The sequence below is a fragment of the Egretta garzetta genome, unplaced genomic scaffold (assembly GCF_000687185.1).
Source record: "Egretta garzetta isolate BGI_Z169 unplaced genomic scaffold, ASM68718v1 scaffold557, whole genome shotgun sequence".
Taxonomy (NCBI): domain Eukaryota; kingdom Metazoa; phylum Chordata; class Aves; order Pelecaniformes; family Ardeidae; genus Egretta; species Egretta garzetta.
Genome location: NW_009260264.1, coordinates 70,312 through 87,021, shown reverse-complemented (window position 1 = coordinate 87,021; position 16,710 = coordinate 70,312). Strand labels below are relative to the sequence as shown.

Genomic DNA, 16,710 nt, shown 5'->3' with positions numbered 1-16,710 from the left:
TTTGCTTCCAGTATCTTGACAGCTCTAGTGTGAGTTTTTCCAGTCTCTCGGAGCTCTTCTGCTCTCTGGAAATAATTATATTCAGGAAGTGTCATTGGACTACCATGGCAGTAAAATGAGTGGTCAAACCACTCATGGGTTTCCCTGACCTACTGAACACTTTGTTATTTGTAGAAAGGGCAGCTTCCGTTTGACATGTTTAGAGAGCTACCCATAGCAAAACAAACAGCACGGTATGAGTGTGTTACCTGGAACTTGGGAGTATCTTCTTAGAACCTCTTCAAGACAGACATGCCAAACTATCCATCTTTCCAGGGACCGCTGAGCTACCAACTGTTGTCGGGTGAATTTTCTTTAGATTTTATCTTGGAAAAATGTCCTTCTGTGAAACTGTTAACTTCCAGCAAAGTTGGGTTTTTGACATTTAGCTGAAAAATTCTTAGCTGTTCTTCTCTACATAACTTGCAAACTGTTTAGTGAAATAATTTTACATGGTTTTATTTTACTTTCTGTTCACAGTTTGACACTTGTTCTAGGTGCAAGAAGTATAGGTTCCTTGTTTTCCAGTTGGTTGTTTCTTTTTCTCCTTTTAACATTTGATTCAAAGTGACATCTGTGAACAGTGATTTTTTTTTTTTTTTAATTTTTTTTTCTTTCCAAGAGGGACATTCTTCTGCTACTGACAGTCTCAAGCCTTTCCTTCTTTCATTTTGAATTGCAAATACTTTGATAAAGACTGAATTAACAGGCTCGAGCTGCTTACCCTCCTTAGAAGTTTGAGGTGTAGGGGGTTGGGAACTGTGATTGTAAATTTGTAGATTGTACATTTTGTTTGAAACAGATACTGTTTGGTAAAACCATCAGTAGATTTTTTTTTTTTTTTTTTAATTTATGATGTGAGTTTAATTACCTGAATTAGACCATTAGCTAGTGCTTTGATCCCAGAATCATCATAATAACTGGTAATGATTAGCAGCTTTCTAGCCTTTTACATTTGGAACAGACCTAAATCCCAGTGAAATTAGTGCATGTGTTCTTTGGTTTAAGAGGAACTGTAGAGTGTACTGTAGAGTGAATGCCCATCTGAAATTTCAGGGTGTTTTGTCCTGTAGTAAAGGAAATTCTATGTTAAAACGAAACTGCTTTCTCTGATGGTTGCTGTGTGGCACCCAGCCGTGAGAGTGCAAGACCTCTGCTTGGTGCACTGTTTTGAACAGTGTCCTAAGTATCGCTAGTTCTTTCAAGAAGGGCTTTGTGGTAGCACCTGTACCTAGATTCAGACCCTCAAAAATGCTTAGATATCCAACTTTTATTTTGATTGTTAGTATTGAAGCGCTTGAGAGCATCTCAGGGTATGGATGCAGTTCTTGATACTGCAGTACTAAATTGCCCAGTGCATGGCACGCTAATATCTGTAGTCCAGTTACTAACATTTGGTCCTATTGGTAATAATAAATGCCTCGGGGAATGTGGATTTCCTGAATTCAGTGCTTGTTGTCAATTAGCGTGGTGTTTTCAGTGAGCCTTTTAACTTTTTGGCATCTGTTTTCTCATCCATTGAGTCAACATTGGTTTTCTGAATGGGGATTTGCATGGAAATGCTGCGTTTGATTTACTTATGTGGTAAAGGTAATTGGGCAGTGCTTGTCAGACTTACCTGAAATGACCTGTATTTGCATTTTGCTCTTGCTTGTCCACAGAACCCTCAAAGCGATAACTGTTCACACACCAGGATCATTTATGGGAATTGTTGACCTGCAAAATTCAAATTTTCTTGCTCACTTCCTTTTCATACATTAGGTCCTGTTACTGAAGTCAAAACAGATATATATGTCACCAGTTTTGGACCTGTTTCTGATGTAGAAATGGTATGTATTTCTGGGTTTAAAATTCCATTTCCTGGTTCTGAGAAGCCATTAACTGCAGTAAGGAGTGGATGCTTCATCTGTACTGTTCTGTCAATCATGCAACAAGTAGGCAAGATTAGTAACAGCTTAATTTACAGGTTATAATTAGATACATCAGGCCTGATTCTGGTCACACTTTCACGTTTTTTTGGCTGGCTTAAGGAATTCACTTCATAGGATTTAAAACAGACTTTCATGGTATAGAGGCAGAATCAGGCCTTGCGGGGAGCAACTACATCAGTTAACTGTGGGGAAATGTGTAATATCTTTGGAATTGCTTTTTCTTTCTGAAATTTATGTTATCCTCAGGTGAATAATAATGACATAATTTCACAAATACTTGTTGACGTTTTTGTTTCAGGTGAATGCCCTTTGCTGATCTTTGTGCCTCTTTTAGCATCACTTTCAGCAAACGTTTGACTGATAAGAGTTTTCATAAGCGTCTGCAGAAATTGAACGTCCGAGTGACATGCATGAAATAGTCACAGAAGAGAAATGTTACATTTGCACATACTGTTATTTGTGCCTGAATGGCATCTGCATTCATTTGAGGTCAAATCCAGCATAACTCTCATCAACTTCTATAATCTAGTGGTATACCCTTTAATCACACAATAGTTTCTCTTTTTATAAAATATCCAAGAAATCACATGGAAGTAACAGCTCCATATGTGCATTATATGTTTGTACTGAACTTTAAGGGAAAGGCAGTTTCAGGGCAGTAACTTTCTTCCCATAGAGTGCTGTCGTGCACTTTGTGCTGCACCTGATTTGGTTCTATCATGTGGAAAGGTATGTGATAGCAAGCTATTTTTTCACGGGCTAGATTTGTGACAGCAATCTCATGTTGAAAGCATCTTACCCCTCAAGGGTTGTCAGGTATGGTATGATGTGACAAGGGGTACAAGAATCTGGCCCCTAGGAAATCCAGTAGTGTGTGCCTCAAATCTAAAATGAGGGCTGCATGGCATCTCCCAAGTTTCAGTGAAGCGTTTGACATAGTGCCACATGGGAAATTATTGGTTATATTGGAGAAGGTAGGAGTGAGAACATGGACTGAAGGCAGGTAAAGAACTGGCAAAAAGAGAGAGTTTACAGGAGATGTTTCCCCTTTCATCATTAGGGATTAGTTAGGAGGCTATTCAGGGATTCAGGAATTGGTTTTGGAATGATTTTTAGTTAATGGATCCATCAGTGACCCAATCTTATCTGAATGTGGCTGCACTCCTAAAACTCCCTGAAACAGCAAAGTGTGATATAGTCTTAGTCCAAGGGATTGATCAGAATGCCTTTTTAGAGCTGGGTTACTTTGTCACCCGGTGTAATGTAAAGGGTTGAAATCTCATATTACAAAATCTGTCACGTAGAAGCTAATAACAGAAACTGCTAGTTATGAGCTATGAAGTCACCGGCAAGAAATTACACTCGAAAAGAGACTTTTCATAGATTAACTATAAACCACAGTGGAGGCTGCAGCCATGGAAAAGACGATACAGTTCTGAGATGCATTGCACTAACAGACATGCCTCTTTGCCCATGCGAATAGATATGGCCATATAAGTAGTTTCAAGGGTAACATTATGCAGAAGAGTTTGAAATAAAGTCAGAACACATTGTTTGGCTTAAGAACAAAATCACAACTGTAAGTTAGAAAGGACTTAAAGCTTTCAGTGTTACCTTTTTCAATGCCACATGATGCTTTTTCTGTGAAATGCTTTAGCTTCCAGAGATGAGAGGTGCATTCCTTCATCCATTCATTCACATAAGATTTCTCATGATGTGCCTGTGTCTGCAGTTCTGCAGTTCTTGTTTGCATGTTTTCTTTGGAGCATCTGAATGGCTATTCTGAGGAAGCTCATGGGATAGTTATGTAGTTATAATCAAATGTGTATATGTGCGCCTATCCATGTTTTGTGGGCATGGCAAAGGAAATATTTAGTTTTCCTCATTTAAAAGCTTACTTTCCATCAGCTGAAATGATATTTTCTTCCCTGACTTTAAAGTGGAAGTAATCGTTTGTCCTGGTATTTTTAATTTAGCCAGCAGCAGAAAATCCATGGTTATCTTTTCTTTAAAAATCTGTTGACACTTATTGTCAGAGATCATTTTGTTTCCAGTTATATGCTTGACTACAAATTCAATTGCCTGCTTCCTGCAACCTAATTAGATTAATTATTCCTTAATGATTAAATATGTGTAGCAATTTATTGATATGACTAATGTGGGATATTAAGCTATTAAGAAGTACACAGCACACTTTAATTGGTGGAAATATGTTTGTGTAGTGGACTTAGCATTTTCTTTACTACTGATTTCTTTGCTCCTGAGGGATTTCTTTCTTTACAGGAAACACTTATACATGCAAATATGATCTCTGTTTTTCTGCAATTTAATACAGGAGTATACAATGGATGTCTTCTTCCGTCAGACATGGGTAGACAAAAGATTAAAATATGACGGCCCTATTGAAATTTTAAGACTTAATAACTTGATGGTTTCGAAGGTGTGGACTCCTGACACTTTCTTCAGGAATGGGAAAAAGTCTGTTGCACATAATATGACAGCCCCAAATAAACTCTTCAGAATAATGAGAAATGGCACCATCCTGTACACAATGAGGTATCTAACTTGTTTGTTCAGCTTCTTACAATTACTATATGCAAAAAGTTATACTGCCTAGACAAAATGGCAACCAGAGACTATTTAATTTGTTCCATTATAGGCTTACAATAAGTGCAGAGTGTCCCATGAGATTAGTGGATTTTCCCATGGATGGTCATGCTTGTCCTCTCAAATTTGGGAGTTGTAAGTTGCAATTATGAAATTTCTTGTAACTACAGAATTTAAATAGTAGAAGTAGATTTTGAAAATTACTAAGCTTTCTGAATATGAGTCTTGATACACAATCCTTATGCAGACAAAACTCCTGTTAAGTTCCCTGGGAATTTTATTTAGGGCCTGAAAAGTTAAACCCAGACAGAGGATTGAAAAGCAGGCAGTGATTCAGCTGTTAAACCCTGCTATTCTGGCTACGCAGTTGCTTGAAATATGTAGTTTTCCTTGGTTCTTAGGGAGGAATTGGATACTCAGTGAAGTGAGAGAGTCTCTGGAGAAGACAAAGAGATCCATCTCACCTTCTCACAGCCAGGTAAAAGGCACCTAGAGAAGCAGGTTATTTGACTTTCTCTACAGCCAGTGGAGGCACATTGACATCCTAAGTTAGATGTGTAGGTTACAAGTAAAGATTTGGTCTTTAGTTGTCTGTCTTCTATCTCCTGGCCTATAACGGGAGTCTGAATGGCAAGTTTTGTCTGGTTAAATCATTTTTAGACTGGTGAGAGGAATCTTAGTGCAGGTGACTTTCCTTTTCTGATTTGAAATCAGATGTAGATTTTTGGATAATCTCCAAACTTGGGCTAGAACGAACGTTTTGGGACATATTGCATAACAGCCAAGGGAGGTAGTTCTGATTCCCTGATTGGAATCCACAGCAGAGACTTCTGAGACCACCTGGGGATGATTGGTGCACTCCATTAGCTATGTTGTCACTTTTCTAAGCCTCCTCAGTTGCTGACTTCTCTACTTTATTCTCTGATGTAGTCAGTGGCTGGACATTAATCTATTTTCCTTGATCCCAGAGCTCTGAAGTTAGAAATGGCTGGAAGCTACTCATAGTCTTTCCTTAGCATAAATTTAGCTTATACAGATGGGTAGTCAAACAAGAGGGGGATATTAAAGACACTGCTCTGATAAGGTTTTTCATCCCTTTTACAGTGAGACTGGAGACCAGGTGCTGCCAGAATTGGCTTTGGTATCAGCTGTACGATAGGGCAGCTTCAACAGCGAGGGCTACTCCACTGGCACATTTCTTCAGGCAGAATCACCAAGCAGCAGAAATTGCGCTTGACACTAATTTGATATCTTCCTCAGTGAAACTTAAAATAAGATGTAACCATTTCAAGTGCAAGACTGATTTAATTTAATTTTAACAGGAGTTTGGGCTGTGTAGGGATTGAATGCTAGCCCTAAGTTATGTCTTTTGTATTAAATGTAAAATGTTTCTTTGAGTGTGCTTATTTTTTGGCTATTGTGAATTTTTTACTGATCTCTGGCTTCTGGCAAATATTTTAAACACAAGTTTAAAATATTACAGTTTTTAGTATAATATAGTTTTTAGTATAATCATTCTTTTCTGTAAAGAAATGTGCACCCAGCCTCCAGAATGTATCCTCCTTATACATGCTCTTTTTTATATATTAGTATATTTTAATGATAAAATTTTAGATAGAAATGTCTAAACTAATTTAAAGATAAACTTTACCTGCCCAGTAAGGGCTGATCCAGAAAGAACTTGTGTTTAGACTTCACATTCAAATGTGAAGTGAATCTGTGTGTGACACTTGACATATGACCTTAGTTCCTCTTTATTCTCCTCCGAGGGTGGCTTTTGGGGGTAACTTAACATGAAAGGTATCTTCTAAAACTGTTAGTGTGAGTCTTGCTGTTCAATTTCAGTAGGTTTGGATTGGGGTCTTAGTAAGGTGTGAGAAGTTTCCTATTTATGCAACTGATGATGTGTTGTAGATGCTTATCCAAAGAGTGAAATGATTTATACCTGGACAAAAGGACCCGAGAAGTCAGTGGAAGTTCCTGAGGAGTCTTCCAGTTTAGTTCAGTATGACCTGCTTGGGCATACGGTATCCACTGAAACCATTAAATCTATTACAGGTAGGAATCTCATCAGTAAAAATCAACTTGAGGTAAAAGTAACCCTGTAACATTGCACGAGGCTTTTTTCTTTCCTTCCTGTAAGGTATTCTGCTGAATGTCATAGGATATATATTAAGGGCTGAGAGCATAAATCTGAAGTAGGTTTCTGTCCTTCAGATTTACATTTGCAGATTCATTACAGTAGATTGCGACGGTCTTTCAGAAAGCTCGAATGAGATCATTACTCCGAGGGACAAAATGAGCATTTAATCACTGCTTAAAATGCAGTTTGAAGAGTCAAGAGGATGCCTGGGTGAGGAAGTAATTTCTCAGCACTGTATCCACATTATGTGCAAAAGACTTCCTTTGTTTGGCGGTGCAAACAGCTTGGGAGAGAAGTACAGCATACAGAATGGGTTATTAAAGCCATAAAAACCCTCTAGCCAGATAAGGACAGGCACAAATGCATTACTCACAATAGATACTTCTGCTGATTTCTGCTGTAAGAAATAAGGCAAATGGCAACTACAGGCATCTGAAATGAGTGAAGTATCACTGATGAGCAGTGTGGTAATAAACAAGCATATTCCCGAAATATTTTTAAAATTTGGAATCGTTTTCTAAGCATCAGCAAGTTTGTGTGTTGTGAGATGGTCAAAATGAAATAGATAAAGCAAACACATTTGATGTACTGCTCTCTGGGTATTTTTCTCAAAGATAAAATAGTGGTTTGCAATACAGTAGAGATGTACTTCTCAGGATATTGATTATTATGAGTTGACAACAGAATTTCTTTACTGTCCCCAAAATGCTCATTCCATAGTGCTTTATTTAGGCAGTTTATTCGGTTTATGGCAAAACTGCATTTTTTTTTTGTTTAGTATGAATGAACATTTTAGATAAACTTACAGTACTTTTAATTCTTTTCAATGATTTTTGCATTTGTTTCATTATCGTAGTAGTGCTGATGTATAAACCTAGTAAAAAACTGAGATGCTTCCATGTAATTTGATGTGCATCATTATTGTTATTGTTTTATTTGGCAGGTAGGTTCCACAATGTTCTGGATACTATGGTAGGTTGTGTCTTGGGACTCTGTTCTTCAACAGATGCCAAAATAATTTTTTTAAGTCATACTGTGAAAAGTGATCCAGTATTAGCTGTGCATTCATATTATTTTTTGATAGCGGCTTCAGAATGACACTGTAAGGACCTACTACTTCCAGGATCTTTTGTTTAAAACTTTAATTATGTTCTAAGGAAAATAGCTTTCTATACATGGTTAGTGGTGTGAATAGCATCATCTTAAACAATCCTAGCTGATAGTCTCAAGCAGTTATTCTGCAACACAAAAATTTTGTGCACAGTCAGAAAAATATTTTCTTTTCTTTTTTTTTCTTTAGGTGAATATATTGTTATGACAGTGTACTTCCACCTCAGACGGAAAATGGGTTATTTTATGATTCAGACCTATATCCCATGCATTATGACCGTGATCCTTTCTCAAGTTTCATTTTGGATAAATAAGGAGTCCGTTCCAGCTAGAACTGTATTTGGTAATTATTTCTTTTCTTTACTTTTTCTAGTGCTTCCTCTTTTAATGTCTTTCTCTAGAATAGGCCTTTTTAGTGCCTGGGTGTATACTGCTTCTGTTCTCATGCAGAAGCAAGGGAATAAGGTCAATTCAGAGGAATTTTTGCTGTCAATGTATGAAGAATGTATTATGTGAATCCTTGGAATCTGAAGAGAAACTTGGAATATTTAACCAGAAGGGTGACATGGATATACATCTGTGGGGATTCTACCTGTTTGGGGGAGTGAATTGGGAAGACCTGGCCCTGAGTAATCCAGTTAAGTCCTTAACCTACATCCAGAGCACTTTTATCCTCCAGTGGACATTATAGTGTAATTACTTGAACTCATACCTCGTAAAATCCTTTTAAAATGATTTGATTGGGAGTGTGTAATATGTGCAGATGTCTTCTTAGAAAATATCTGTATCATCAGTGGAAGCTCGCTATGAGTAAGGCTCAGATCCTGTTACTGTAATTTCATGTTTTAGTGCTCATCTCTCCTTTCTGCCATTGCCATTATGAAAATGTATTCAAAAAGCAAAATGATCGCAAGATATTAAAATTGCCCTCATTAAAATACAGCTTGAATGAGATGCTACAGTGAACTCTGAAAATAAAAAAAAAAAGCTTCTGTGGAAGACAAAGCATAAGAAATTAAATGGAAATATGATTCCTACCAAAGAAGTAGGATAAAAACATTTTTAAAAGCAGTCTTTAAAGAGCAATGTCTTGACTTTATAATGTACTGTAGTCTAAAGACTAATCACGAAGAGAATGTTCTACAAAAAGCCTTTCTATAGTTAGATAGATGCTGGCAAGAGTGATAGGAATTAATGTTTCTACGTGACAACCCATTCAAACATGTAAGTGGAGTCAGAACACTGTTTAGTATCACAAATTAGACAATGTTAATGATTAGTTACAGGAGAAACAACCTGGAAACCTAGTAAGACCCCCACTAGCTCTCAACTCAAGCATTGCATCAGGCAAACTAATATATCACTTCACATGCCTTTGCAGAGAGGTTGAATAATGGTACTTTTTCTGAAGGAAGCATTGCCATGAACTGGAAAGATAGAATCGGTGTTTACAGACAAAATGTGGTAATTGAAAATGTACAAATTATAGAACAATAGATGTAATATCATACATAAATGTCATTATATCTATATGTGCAACTGAAAGCAAATAATATTTGGACATCCACTAAGTTACAGATAAGCCTTTGAAAGCAAGTGGCTTAAAGTATGGCTAAAAGTATCTTTTTAGTTTTCTGACTAATTCCAACAGGGATCCTGTTATCTAAAGGTTTTCTTAACAGAAGATAGAAATCTTGCAGGCAAGAGATAGGCATGAAGCCAGAATACCTGCTATGGTACCAGCTTTCTAGAGCAACAGTCAGAAGAGACTAACTGAAATGTCTTTCCATTGGACTCTGTATGATTAGGGAGAACTTGGCAAAGGTAACAGAGGAAGGATACACAAGGAACTAAGGTACATCAGGTTGTGATTTCTGCAGTCAGAGCTTCAGACACCTGAATCTGGTGATTGTGGGAGATTGGTGTTTCTTAGAGGAGAGACAGCAGTAATTTTATGACAGGTTTTTAATTTTAATTTTTATATAAAAATACTCTTAATGTATTTTTATATGGTTATGCGCATTTCTAGTCAGAAGCTTGCAAGTATTTAGCTCTGGATAATTACAGTTCATGTGTATACCTAATGTTTTCTACCAGAACTTCATTCCCTACCCTGTAAATTCCTATGGCACGTATCCAAGAGCAGTTGCAGTGGCAACTGAAAGTCTCCCAGAAGAACGATATAACAGGGGGAAATCTGAAAGACTAAGGCAGTAAACTATAATACTGTCATGGCCTCCCCTCTCCTCCTTGTATTTGGGGAATGTTTGGTCATTTAAGTCACTTCACCCGATTCTTACATCTATTAAACAAATGTGTTTAGCAAGACAATTCAGACAAACTATTTGCTTGTAGTGGACAAAGGTATAATGAGGAAGGATAGGGCTAAGCAGGGATGGGTCTCTTCCAGGAAAAAAAATAACTGTCCATAATTTTTTTTCTCAGATTTAAACATTTTCAGTGCTGTGTTTTTCAACACCTTCCCACTGAAGAAGGTTTTGTGAGCTTGCATCTGTGTTTTTATCCTGCTGAGTTTGCTCTGAGATATTCTTTGTGCTTTCATGAACTGGCTATTACTCTTTTTTTCCTTTTTTTCCTTCTTCAGTAGGAAGGACTGGTTTCATTGTGCCCAGTTCTCTGTAGGGCAGTGTCTAGGTGAAGCTTTTTCATATTAGATTACCCAGATGGAATACCACCATTTAGGGAATAGAGGATGTGAGGATCCTGTTAGAAAACATGCCCTTAATTATTTTGAATTCTTCTGAGCTTATGCATTTCATCTTGAATTAAAGTGGGTACAGTATTCTTTTCATACGAGTAAAGACATCTCCATTTGTAGTCAGCCTTCCTTGAGGTTATCATGGTATGACTTATACAGCGTTCACTATATACTCGGTATTTTACTTCTGTAAGATGTGGGATATTTTGGATGAAAAATGAAAAAAAAGACACCATACCTTGCTTTTATACAGCATGTATTTATTTGCATTTGAAGTATTACCATGAAGTGGTCATATTTTGAGTTCATTGTTCATGCTTGTACACTTTAATTAAAAAGTTGTTCTTTCAGAAGATGGAATTCTAATTAAATTTCATCGGTTGACTAGTAGCAGAAGGGTTTAAAAGATAAAGTGATGGTATCTTAATTAACAGAGTTGTTAACATAATATTCTAGTTTTCCTTAGCACCAAAATAATTTGCCATGACTTAATGGCACCTGGATTATGAGTGGGATCAGAGGAACAGACGCAGACTAATAGGTGGCATTCTGAACCTGTTACAGGAAAAATCATGGTTTTGTTGCAGTCTGAGGAGCACTCGCCAGTTAACACCTTAAATTATGTTCAAATGTTTAGAAAATAACTTGTAAGAAATTGTACTGAACTTGAAATGAAAAAATATGAAATGAAGGCTTCCACATTTTCTTCATGTGAACTGTAGACATGCTGAAGTCATGAATTTCCCTGCCTCCTTTAAAAACTGGTTAACTGTTTTGCATGCATAGCTGCTCATAGATATATGATGGTTGCCATGACTTAAATCTAATGCACTATTCACAAGCAGCAGAGAAAGACTCCTAAGTGATTTAAAATTCTTTGTTTGAAACTGCTTGCCTATTCTCAGTTTGTTTTCTCGGATTCAGCAGTGCTTTTGCTTTATTTCTTTGAAGGAATAACCACAGTGTTGACAATGACGACACTGAGCATCAGTGCAAGACATTCACTGCCAAAAGTATCCTATGCTACTGCCATGGACTGGTTCATAGCGGTCTGCTTTGCCTTTGTGTTCTCCGCTCTTATTGAGTTTGCTGCTGTCAACTACTTCACCAATATTCAAATGGAAAAAGCAAAAAGGAAGACGGTAAAGTCCCTTCTTGAGTTTCCAGTTGCTCCAGTACAAAGAGAAAGAAGTACAGAAGAGACAGTAACGGTATGTTTTCAGCTTATACAAACATTTTCTGTCTTTTCTGGTAGTGTTTCTTGGTAAAAACAGGCCTTAACTTCCTAACTAGCTAACAGTTCAGTGTAAGTAAGCCTAATGGAAGGCTAATGCTACACTATATTCAGTGATAAAAACCTGTAAAACATGATTTACATAATTTACATAATTTTTACTTGCATAGTTGGATTAACTCGAAGGATAGGAGGAGGTTGTGTCCATTCATACCTGCAGTCTCTTCTATATTTAGTTGTGTTTTGGTGAAGGTCAGGTAGGATGGGTATATTTAGGAAAGTTTCTTCCCCTTTGCACATTGATTCTGATTGAGCTGATTATACAGACCAAGATATTACAGATTATAAGGGCGGCATGTTATTTTATGTGGCTAATGTTTTTAAGGCATTAAAATAAGCTAAAGCATTGCAATTGTACCTTGGAGTACTTCCCTAGACATCACAGTTCTCCTTTCATTCCATGTATTGCCTATCTAGGGTTTTCTTTTTTCATCAGTTACAATTTCAGGAACTTTTAGAAGAATGCTGGATGATACCTTTGTGTCCACCGTAGACTTCGTTTTATGTAATTTGCATATCTTTGCACAGGAGCTCACCTCAAGTCCTGAAAAGGTTTTGGGTCTCTCTTTAACAAAATGCTTTCCAGCTTTCACAGTGCTTCAGATTAGGTGCGACTTGCATGGTGGCTGTCTTAGCGTGTGGACCAGTTAATAAAGGCTTGATCTCATTTCCAGTTGAGCTCAATGGTGATTCTCCTTTCCTCCCTCTTCCCATTCCCGTATGCTTACTCTCGGCTGCATTGCTCCTTTTATTCATGACATCCCTGGGTCACAAAGCCATTGCAGCACTTGCAGTGGCCATGCGGTAGGCCAGTAATTCCCAGCCATGGCTGACTCTTGGCAACACTGCTCAAAAAGTAAGATGCTGGCAGCAGTGTTGTAATTTACTCTTCCTGTCAGGCTGACTTTGTAATTTCCGTTGGCTGAGCCATGGTTTAAGAACCGCTGTTTTAGACTAACTCTTGGTAATTTTGTCTTCTGTCTCTTTTCACATCTCATTTGTCTCCTTCCCTATTCATCTGCTCTTTTTTTGCTATCGCTGCTCAGCTGCTGTCCACCCACTTCCATTTTTCTTCCTCTTCTTTGCTTTCCTGCCGTAGATCACTACTGTTTTCAGTCTCCTAGTTGTGTTGTTCTGTTAGCTCCCATTTCTGCTTGAAAGGATAGATGTGCTCCTGAAGAGTTTGTTACTCATCACTCCGTTGGCTGCTAGTAAGAGATGGGAACAAGCAAAAATATGTTTATAGTAGCATTCACCTTGCACATAGAGGTATTAGTGCCGTTAGTTTATGCTAAGCTTCTTGATTGCACAGCATGCAGTTTAGTGTAGTATCTTGGGCACTCCTGAGGAGTGTTAATAAATATTGCTTTTGGTGATAGTAAGGTTTTACTTGGGTCCAGAGGAAAATACATTACATAAGAACAGTTTCATCCTAGGTTTGTTTATAAGATTTTATTAAAACAGAAAGCAAAATAGTCGTTTTCTCAGGTAGCAATGATGGAGGCTTAACAAAACTGTTTTGATTCATAGTCAGAATTGCTGTGTCAGTCTTGTATCATGCTTAGCCTTTTATACATGTTTTGGAGAAACTTCTCTTTCTCTTGATTTTTTTTTTTTTTTTTAAAAAAAAAAAAAAAACAACCAGAACACACACAGCTTCACCCAACTCAAAAGCTAGGTAAAATGAGATGTGAACAGTTCTATTTCACTGCTTGCTTAATACCTCTGTGATAAATGTGGTAGTGTGCTTACAGGTTTGGGGATCTTGAAAGCACTCAAGGGAGCAATCTAGCTTTTTGAAGGGTTACGCATTAATGTTATGAGTAAGTGAGTGATAATGTTGATTGTGCATTGAACTGCTTTTTTTATGGCTTTTTCTCTAATTATGCCTATGCTAAGGCTTGAGTCTTTGCTCTCCAGGACAAAGGCGCAGGGTGAGCCCACAGGTACTGTTATAAAGGCTTAGCTATCGTGCAGTCCTTTCCATGGCTAGAGGATGACTTCTGTTCTGGTCTCCTGCTGCACAGAATGGAAGCTAATATGGCTGTTCCAATTTGTTAGAAGGTAATATGGCTGCTAGGTTCTGCTTTCCAATCTGACATGTAACGTAGTCATATCCTTAAAATTTTTAGCTTTGCTTATAAAAGTCTAATCGAGAATTTTCTTATGCCTTATTATGAATATTTTTTTTTTCTGCACAAATACCATCTAATCAGTGCTGTTTTACCAGAGATAACAGAATCTCAGCTTCCGTGTGAGTTTGTGGTGCACAAAGAATGCAGGACAGTAGCCTGACTGTAGCATGTAATCTGTAAGCATTGTTTCTTAACATGATGACTACACATTTTATCTCCATAGCTAAATGATAGGCTTTGATTTCTTAACCCAGTTAGTCTTTAAAAAAAGTCTATACTATGTTGCCACTGTTGTGCTAGAAATTCTCTTGTTAGCAATACAATTGTCAGAGCTCAAGGAAAAAAAATATTTTAAACTTGAAACTTTTTTCCAAACAGGCTTTGCCTAATCTACTAAATTTGCCAGTCTCTCAAAATTAAAAATTTTCAGTTAGCCCAGGGAGGAAATGCGTGTAAATTGGGAAAGAAGATGCCCAAATACCTAAACCCTACAGTTCCTTCTGGTGCGTATCTTACCGTTTGCAACCTGCTTTGGATCTTCTGCTAATTTGAGGGGGAGATCCCTCTCTTATGCCTGCTAGCCCTGTGCTCTTTCCTGCCTTGGAATGGCATACAGCTGGCTGCTCTGGCTTTTCATAATTGAGGTCCCATCTGTACAGGTCCCCTGAAAACAAGAAAAATATGGAGCAATTGAGACTGTTCAGGAAAACAAACAAGGTGATATTACACTTTTAAGTGAGGGTTTCATTTTATGGGCTGTTGATTCTGAATTATTCACTGAATGGTTATGGGCACTTAGTTGTTTTTTTATTATTATTATTATTTATTTTTCTCCAATAATGTGGTGGGATTGTCCTAGAGGGGTTCTAGGAGGGATTAAATTGGGCTATGAAACTGGATTCCCTGTAGAACATGGGGATTTTGCTATCTGATAGAATTAGAAATTAGACATGTTAATAGTAAAAATTGGTAAAATAAAGATAAATTGCACATAATTGGAAGTCCTTTTTTGACATGTATGTGTTTGACCAATTTCTGACCATAGAATTAAAGTGGGTTTTCTGTATTGAATCAGTTCACGTGTATCACTCATGCTAATTAGAATTCTTGGTGGTAGGTTGTTTTTCTTCTTTTCAGTCAAAAACACTTTTCTGGTTGTCTTGGATCAAAGGCAACCCCTATCATTATGATCAAATGATTTGGGATGTGTTCATTCATATTATGTATTTCTTCACCACAACGAATACAGCTTTACTGTAGGAAATGTGGACTATATGCTTTTATAAATTATTCTCTTGTGTAATTATATTTACTTTTTTGGAGCCACATGGTGTTTGTGACTGATCAATATATTGATTACAGTAAGCACTAAATGAATTTTGGATGCTAGCCAAGCAATCTGAACTGTGTTGATTCCAACAAAAAATCCTGGTGTTGAAGCTAATTTACTGGGCTGGGGACGGCAGGGGCGAGCAGACAGTGCCTGCAGATGCAGCGTGTGCTTCTCTATGACTTGATCTGGTTTTAGCCATGGTATTATTCAACCTCTTTTCACCCTCCTCTCCCTACCCACCCCATTTCAACTCTTTCTTCTTATGGCCTATAACTTTCTGATACAAACTTAATGTGTTTCTATAAGGAGGAGTGCAGTTCTGCAGCAGACATTCCATGAGTAGGACCCAAACTTGTTTGAGATCTGCCTTGAGTTCTCAAGGGACTTGGACAACCTCACTCGTACCTCTGTCAGCCACAGCGAGATAGTAGTGGAGTCTGTCTAAACCAACACAGATGACTTACACCGTGGTGTCCTGTCATATCCTTGTCTTGGGAGCAAGTTAAAATGCTCTCAGGTCAGAATGAATGAACCTGTCCCTAAATGTTCTGAACTCCTTTCTTTAGTAAAAGCAGAAGTGTTGTTGCAAGTCAGTGTGTGATGGAAATTAATGATTTATAGTTTGTTATTGAAGCTATTTTTATGCTTCTGCACTATTTCCTTTTCACTGTATTCCTATGAAGTTTATTTTTAAAGACCTATCCAATTTTGAAGATGCAGAATGCTACTGAAAATTAGTCTTCAAAAAATAGGCTCCTAAACCCTGTTAGCATGAGCTTCAACCTCAGCAGTTTGTTAAGAGTGTGAAACTTGAAAAAATAGGTCAGGCTCAAACAAACCTTTTGAATGGAATAATTTCTTCAAACTCAGTCACAAGTATATGGTAACTCTCAAACTTTCTTCCTCTTTTCTGAAGCCAGTTAAGTGTCATGTTGTCTTAAGTAAGCCCCGTAGCATCTAATGGAGGAACTCAAGGGTCCAAACTCTTCAGTGCTGTGTAGATGCACACTCCTCACCAGGAGGATCCATGCTGGGGTGGTATGTGGCTGACGTGTACCTGACAAGTTTACAAGAAACATTGTCATGTGGACAACCTTTATACATGCTTTCCTGCAATTAAGATGTATTTTCTGTGGTGGGGAGTATGATGGACACAGCACAAGTTACATGATGGGGGTTGGGGGAGAGCAGGGATCCTTTGGCAGCATTTGGTGAACAAACATCTGGAGCAATTAATCTCTGTGCCAAACACTGTGCCCTGTCTCATAACTTCCAAAGCAAGGATTGGGCCGGATGAGTTGTTCTGATGGGCTGGATACAATCCAGAGGCCATAGGCTGGATACTTTCCTTCATTTTTTTTTTTGTTTTTTTCTTTCTTTTTTTTTTTTTTTTTTTTTT

At 37.6% G+C, this 16,710-nt stretch overlaps 1 protein-coding gene across 1 annotated transcript in view; it reads left to right on the top strand.

Moving 5' to 3' along the window:
- The first annotated feature begins 1,808 nt into the window (after positions 1–1,808).
- Positions 1,809–16,710, top strand: part of GABRA4 (gamma-aminobutyric acid type A receptor subunit alpha4) — a 30,401-nt gene continuing 15,499 nt past the window's right edge. The window contains exons 1-6 of the mRNA XM_035897690.1: positions 1,809–1,868; positions 4,306–4,526; positions 4,630–4,712; positions 6,492–6,635; positions 8,021–8,173; positions 11,501–11,740. Of these exons, the coding sequence (XP_035753583.1) occupies positions 1,866–1,868; positions 4,306–4,526; positions 4,630–4,712; positions 6,492–6,635; positions 8,021–8,173; positions 11,501–11,740 (844 nt within the window). The 5' untranslated portion in view covers positions 1,809–1,865. The remainder of the gene's footprint in view (positions 1,869–4,305; positions 4,527–4,629; positions 4,713–6,491; positions 6,636–8,020; positions 8,174–11,500; positions 11,741–16,710) is intronic.